Here is a 7,873-nt window from a genome sequence, read left to right on the forward strand (position 1 = left end):
CTGCTGAAGCATTCACTGACTCATCTCTCTTTGCTCACTGGGGCCAGGATCTCAGTCCTGAAAACAGACGCGTTGCACTTAAACAATTCCAGTATTACGGCTACAACGCTTACCTGAGCGATCGCTTGCCATTGGACAGGCCCTTGCCTGATCTCAGGCCTAATGGGTGAGTGCTGTAGTTCAGCCTAGCATTGTAGGTCCTGAATTGTAGATTCTGTTAGCTCTTTTTCACCTGGATGTGCTATTTTGTGTGATCATGTAGAAGGCAGGTTATATACAATGGCCACAATGAGTAATTTCTGTCGAATATATGAAGGTTGGAAGTTTCAAATGTGTCCTGAAACACTGGAGTGCCCAAATTGTCCCCTTAAAGTCTCGCTAAGTATCTATTAAAAGTTTACCAAGATCCTTTGGAATCTTAATCTCACCTACAATTTACATTAGCTAGTGGTTTATGGCTGAAAGAATAACCTTTTTATGTTAAATTTCAGTTTTATCGCAAGATCTGGCTAAGGTAGGAAGAGGATAAGAACTGTTCTTTTTGAAAGTCCAGAACTGTCTGATAAAGATCAGTAAGCAGGTGAAACTGTTGAGCCCTAATGGTGAAATACACGGTTTAGTGAAGCAGCAGGTACCAGCTGAAAGCCCACGGAGCCGCCTCCGCTGGGCTGTTCTCTGCTAGCAGCATGCATGTCAGGCAGGGTGAATACCTCCATTTAGTCCACAGTGGCTTGGTGCGATGGGTGGGACCAAGGCAGTGGACAACCTGCCCTTCAGTTCATAATGCCTGTTCTGGTAGGACCATTCACAGAGATAGCTGATGCTCAAGTTTTTTTCAGCCTTGGTGATACATCTGATCCTTGGAAGAAAGAGCAGCTCTGGGGATAGGAAAACGGGTGGAGGGAAAACTACTTTTTTGCAGCTCATTAAAAAAAAAAAAATCATTAAAATAAAAATTGTGGGTATTGAACATGTGATCTTATTCACTTACCAGATGTTTTTATAACTAAAGCATAAGCACTACTTTTTGCTGAATATTAAGTTGCATGATATTAATGAAAAGATAAGAACGCTATCCCAGGAAGCAGGTTAGCAATTTTAAATATAGCTATGCAATATATTATTAAATATATACACTTCAAACATATTTATGCGGTGGACTTGCTGAAATAACAATTTCAAGGAAATCAAAGTCTATGCAATTATGTTTGTATTTTGGTTAAATAAGTTTAATACTATCTGTAGGACAATCTTTTTTTTTAATTGTAAACTAATTTAGAGTAAAAATAAATCTTCACTAACAAGACATCTATGGCAGAATGTTTCTCGTAGATCTCTTTTGAAGTTCCTCTTCTAAATCATTTCAATCTGAAATTTTTGTAACTATGGGTTTTAAAAATTGAAAAGACAGAAAATTAATGTTACTGTAGCTGAAAGAAATAAATTAAGGTTGGGATTTTAAAAGAAACTCCAGTTAGAAATGAATCATTGTCCTAATATCTGTGAAATTTTTGATCCTTAGTTAACTATCTGCCAGAAACATGTTAGACATTACAATACGTTTATGGACAGATGCATACAAAACAATGACTTAGTAATGGTAGCTCAGGAGGACTCCACTTCCCCCCACCCCTGATTATTCAGGAGCATACAGGTAATCTGACACTGAAATGTAGTAAATTCCGATGCTGAAGGAAATGAAGTGTGTTGTCGGGTAGTATGGAAACTGCTGTCTCTAGGGCACCCTGTGGAGTACCGCGCTACAGGGTATTCTGAGAGTCACGTTGCTGAAAAAGAATTCCCACTCTTGATATGCAAATTCTTACTTGTGTGAGAGCATACATATGCTATTGGGGGAAAAGCCTACTCTATGAGGGTGTATTTTGCACTGTAATAATTAATTTTTATGATTTGTAGCACCTGTTTTTAAAGCCAGTTGCATTAGTCACTTCCAGAGTCTGTATAAATGCATTTAAATTATCCACAGATACACAGATACTAGGCTCCAGCGGTATAGCATGAAAGCCAAGGGCAGCTTGGTCTGAAGAGAGCACACACACAGCAAGTGGCATAGAGACCGAGTTAATCAGTGTCGCTGGACTTTAGCCAGTTAGGTTATTCCTGTTCTGACTAGAAATGCATCAAAGCACAGGTATGACAGAACTACCCAGCACCTCTGGATGGAGTTAGCCTAGGGCTAACCAAGCTCATTAGCCTGGATTTAGCCATGGTTGTCTGAGAGTCAGCGTGGCTTTGGAACCCCAGCAAAGGCTTGTGGGCGGGTAGCCAAAGGAATGGAATTCATATAGATATGTCTGGGCTCAGTTGTGGTCTGTCATCAGTATTTGTAACATATCATAAGAAGTATAGGAGGTTGGGAAGACAACAGAAAAACATGTATAACTGGAATCTAATGTAATTCATATGATTCACCCCAGTTGAGACTGGAAGAGTTAATCTGCCAAGAATGTTTGGTGTTGATAGCCCCTTTTATATCACACTGCCACGACTCAGCCCTTCTTTCTACCTGTGGTGCTCTGAGAATTTACATCGAAATGACTTAGCAGAGGAGGTCAGCATTCCTTTGCAAGGATCAGCAGTGAGAAAGGCCACTCTACATATGTAATAACTGTGTTACAACATAGAGCATTTTCTCGGTTGATATTGCCAACATTTAATGCCGTGAGAGAACCAGAGGACAATTAGAGATTGCTGGACCACAAGACACTTGGAGGAGAGGGCAAATATTCAGCCTTGTCCAGTCCTGCAATATGGGTGGCATACAGAGGTGGGAGACCACGCTTAGTAGTTATGGCAGTGCACTCTGCCCAAGCCCCTGAGCTCTGGCTTCTCTGGGAAAAAATGACCATCGGTCAGATGGAAGCATCGAGCAGATTGCTATTGGGTCAGGCTGTGGCAGTTGTCACACCTTGCAGTGGAACCTTCTCATGTTTTAGGTACTTTAGAGTGGTTTCTAACCCTCTGTACAGCCATGAGCCTTGTGTCCTGTGATAAAATGTTCAGAATTTATTACTTTTCACTGTATTTGTGCTAGCACAGTGGAGTCCCCAGCACAGTACAAAATAACTTGTTATAACACAGATTGTAATAAATAGCTCGCTGGATGTCCCAGCCTCCTGAAGGACGCGTCACATCCTGACGCAAGCCGTGGTTTTGCAGTACTTAGTACAAGTGGTATTGTGCAGTATTGCTTATACTGTCTCTCCCAAGACCTCTGTTTTACTTTCTGCTCCGGAAATTGGGTGCTCTGCTGCTTACCACCCTTATGTGCATCTGTTAGCCCGTAATATATCTACACTGCAGACTACCAGCTACTGGCCCTAATGAGCTTGGAAGCATTGAGGAAGGTGATATTGCACTTACTGTGTGCAGGAACAGGGTAATACTTCTGTGTTAGTTATAATGTTGTTGTGCTCATTACTCTAAGTACAGAAGGCAGTACCCAAAAAGCTTGTCATGAGTGAAATGTTGAACAACCTCACACAGAAATACCTGATTAAAAATTGGGGTTTTTAGGGATCCTAAGCCTGTGTACCAGATCTCCTTTTGAGTGGATGCACTTAGGATTCTACTTTGTTGGCTTGTAAATTTTTGTGCCTGATCTAGTGTGCCCAGGCATGTGTGGGAATGAGAGGTAACACTTCTTTCCTTATGTGATGAGAGAGTGGGGGGTCGTGGAAAAAGAGGTGTGCAGCGGGGCCCCAGCAGAGAAACTCTTTTGTAGAGTTTTGCTCCTGCATAGCCTGTATGGTAAGAAGGAGCTCACCTGTGAGTACAAAGGAACATTTTCAGTCAGTGTAATGCAGTCAGCCAAACTTCTTTTGCATTGGTAAAAACAGTGTTTTATGAAAAAGGCAGGAAGGGTGGAGGGGGAAAAGAAGCATTTAAAGCTCGGGTGTTTTTTCTTCTTTGGAGATTGCTAAATAGCATGGTACAGCATTTGGCTTGCAGCAGGTTTGCCCTTTTCCTAGCTGAGTCAGTGCTGTTTAGTGTCTGGACAAGTGCAAAGGAGATGTGTTTTTTTCCTGTGCAGGGAAAGGCTTTGGCCATTTTGTAAGTACTTCTTGTTTCAAACAGTTCACCAGTCCCAAATTGTATTATTTTGAGGCTCAATTCAGCAAGAGACAACGGCAGAAGCCTTGAAGAGCAGCAGCATTTAGGTTTGTGATAGAGTGGGCATAAACAGAGCAGGCAGGAAGTCCACTGAATGCAAATATGACAAGGGAGAGAAGTGAAGCATTGGCTGGTTGAGAGGGATGCGGTTTAGGACAAAAGCTGCTTATGTGTGTCCATCTGGCCAAAACGTCCAGCAGTGTTATGGTTGTATCTGCAGTCCTGGATGTAGTGTGCAAGACATCAGACTTGTATAAAGCTGTGCATTTTCCTTTCTTAAAACTGATTTAAGAAAAACACGTGATCTCAGATTGTGGGGTTTAGGCTTAGCATTTGCATGTTAGCTTTACTTCTCCCCCAAAACCAGCTCCTACAGTCTTGTGTTCCTGAAGTGTTTGCTTCCACAAGTGTCTGTGAAACAGTTCTGTTTTGCTGGGCTTATGTTAGTAATGGATATCCACCCATGTTCATTTCTGACCGAGTTCTTCTGTTTCTATTTGTAAAACCAGCATAAATATTGCATGTTGTATCTGATGTTTCAAAGGAATCCTTTGGAAAGAGCACAAAAGCCTGCTACTTTACCTACTGTATTGTTTTGCACAAAAGTCCTACGATTACCCAAGTGTTCAGCATTCCTGTTAACTACCTAATGTTTAATTCTGTAATATTTCCTGCTCTCTTCTACTCAACTCTCTGCCTTTGATTCTACTTTTTGTCTCACTTTTTCCTGCCTTCAAACTGACTCATAACAGTGATGTGTACTGCTTGAGTAGCCACCCTCTGTGATGCTGATCCATGCTTCAGTTTGTCCTGTCTGAATGTATCTCCTCAAATGGCTGCTCTAGAAGTATGTAATATCACTAGCAGATATCAAATCAGCTGCAGTCTCCAAGCTGCTGTAATGACCTAAGGTAATAACGGCATACACTTCTTGGTTTTGATCTTTCCCGTTGTCTCCTTTAACTGAACGAATATGTGATGCAGTAATCTGCACATTCTCGCCCTCATTTTCTCTCTCTCATTTTCATCTTAATGTGTCATAACATATGAATGTTCTTTCTCTTGGCATACATTTACATTAAAACACACCCAGAAGATTCCCTGGCATATAGTACTGTGAGAGGCTAACAATTTTTGGCCAAATAGCTACACAGAATTCTTCATCCAAAAATGAGTTTTACCAAGATAATCAACTCCCAAGTTACTTTTCTCAGCACTTTATTCAAAGAAAGATCTTTGTTTTAAGTACCAAGAAGAAAATAGACCTTTTTGTATAATTTTATCAACATGAATATCTTTTACTAAAAGGAGTGGGGAATCAATCTGTTACAATTAAATCTATGCTCTAAGATGCTTTGGAGACCAAGAACTAATCACTCTTACAATCTTGGAACTTATCTGCATATTTATCAAGTTCCCTGCCTGTTATCTAATCTTTCCTTTTTACAAATTGTTTGTTTTTAGGGATTGGTGCCAGGAGAAAAAGAAAGTTAGCCATCATTGCTTATATAGTTATTCTATATTCACATTCCTCACATGATTTTATGGCTGTCTTTCCTCTCTTGTAATAAGAGGTGATGACCACAATCAGAGATTTCTAGATTTGCAGCAGAAGGTACTGTCTTACTGGCTGTGGATCTGTAATAATAGATTGTAGTCCTCATAGCTCAGGAAAAAAGCCCTTTTTATATGTTGTTCAATGCCAACCGTGTTAGCATAGTGCAAGTTAACACTTAAAATACTGACAATAGCAGAAGAAAAATTGATCACAAGTGTGATCGCAAAATGAAATTATAAACCTAAGTTATTGAGCTGGAATTCTTACAAGACTCAATTCTTTTGCAAGCATTTTAGTGCTGTTTATTTCATTTATAGCAGAATGGATTGGGGTTTTTTCAGCCGTACATCTAGAACGTCCATTTGCCATTTTGGCCGATGACAAAATGTTAGCAGATCTTGAAGAGAGTACGGTTCTGTTTCTGCTTGTGCTTCTTACTCCATTGGAAATAAAGCTCCCTCCCACATATGTTCTTAAAACAATACTTCAATCCCAGATGTTTTAGTAATATGCTTTATTGCATCCTGTATTTAAAAAAAAAAACAAGAGCAGAATAGGTGACATCGTTTAGTGATTAAAACAGATGTGTTTTGTTGCCATTGTTGGCTGCTATACACATGTAACTCTTGGTGAAAAGTTCTAAAAACTTGCAGAAACAAAATCTTTTTCAGATTTTATATATATATATTTATAGAAGGCCTCAAAGATAAGTTATTAGTCCAGGAAATCAGTCTTGCTCTGTTTTCTTACTGCATAGTTGTGCTAACTAATTTGAATGCAACTGGCTAAATTATCACAATGCATATATTCTAAAGGAATATGATTTTCTTGTGGGCAAATATTTGAGAGAAGATTCATAATATATGCTGTCCTCCATTTCCCAGAGTTGTGCTTGAAATAGAACACCAGGAGTTTCTCTAAATTTCTGGTAACCATGACAACTGTTACTTTAGTGTTATTAGCCCAATGTAATTTAGCAGAGTAGGTTGCTAGAGGTAATTTTTCAGCTACGTTGGACTGATACTCATTATATTTAAAAATCACTTAGTCATAATACTGAAATATGTTCTATACTTTGCGAATTTGGTTTTTAGCAAGCGCCTCACTTTGCGGAGGGGGAGGTTAGGGGTCTTGCCCAAGGCCCCTGGATGATTCCAACGCAGAGCTGTCACTGAACCTTGTACGTTGGCGGTTGCCACGCAACTGTTCAATTCTTAGGGCTTAATGGATCTAAGATTTTGATCCATACAATTTCCTCCCCTTTTCCCCCTTCAGAATGTTTTATACACATCTATGCACACTTTTTCTTTGTAGCTATTTCTTGTTCATTCCTAGGATTCTGAGATTTTATTCCTCATAAAACTTGGCATAAAGACGACAGACATACTTGTGAAATTGCACAGAGTGCTCTGCATTCTGTGCTTGATCTAAGGTGTGTGGGTTTAATTCTGATTTGTTGTAATTTTTTTGTTGTTTGTAATTTTTGTTGTCATCATCTGATATGAGAAACATGTAGGCAGGAAAATGCATTTTTGAAAAACTCTACACACATTGAAAAAGAAGTGAATTCATCAAGTAAAGATGATAAATGATTCCGAATGGAAAAATGAAAACATTGACTCAATTTAGGAGTGTACCCTTGTTGAAAATTAATCTATTTGAAAAGACTTAAAGAAATTAGACACCACGGGAACCTAATTCTACTCTCTCGTATTGTATATAGTTAACTTTTACTCTATGGTGGAGTCAAATGACATTCACAGCATTAAACACTTTGCTCTTGTCTGCACAAGGTGCCAGACAACGGAAAATTCTGTCCAGTGCGATCTATTTTGAAGGCATGCAAATGAGTGAAGGTACCTGTCTGTCTTTTGTAGCAGGATGTTCTTGGGAGCTGGATCTTCCACTGTGTTATTACTGAGTTGAGAAAGAAGCCTCTGATTTTGACTAAAATAGACGGTAGATTCTGTAGCAAAAATAATAAACATGGCTATTAAGAAGACACTTTTTAAAGTAAGGGGCTGATTCTGTTTATCCCTGTCTACATCGTGAACAGTTGCTGTTGGAAGCTGCATTTAAACAGGAGTTTGTATCTGGTTTGCAGTGTTTCGGGCCTGGGTGGAAAGGTGACCTCACTCCAGGCCTCAGCTGCACTGGCAGGGGTCGCAGGGTGGTTTTCGG

General features: G+C 39.7%; 1 protein-coding gene across 1 annotated transcript in view; it reads left to right on the forward strand.

The window, feature by feature from the left end:
* Positions 1 to 7,873, forward strand: part of GALNT18 (polypeptide N-acetylgalactosaminyltransferase 18) — a gene marked incomplete at its 3' end in the record, with an annotated part of 46,853 nt that overhangs the window by 5,298 nt on the left and 33,682 nt on the right. Inside the window, exon 4 of the mRNA XM_010140705.1 lies at positions 1 to 166. This exon is cut by the window's left edge and continues 4 nt beyond it. Within this exon, the coding sequence (XP_010139007.1) occupies positions 1 to 166 (166 nt within the window). The remainder of the gene's footprint in view (positions 167 to 7,873) is intronic.

The sequence above is a fragment of the Buceros rhinoceros genome, unplaced genomic scaffold (assembly GCF_000710305.1).
Source record: "Buceros rhinoceros silvestris isolate BGI_N320 unplaced genomic scaffold, ASM71030v1 scaffold18957, whole genome shotgun sequence".
Lineage (NCBI taxonomy): Eukaryota > Metazoa > Chordata > Aves > Bucerotiformes > Bucerotidae > Buceros > Buceros rhinoceros.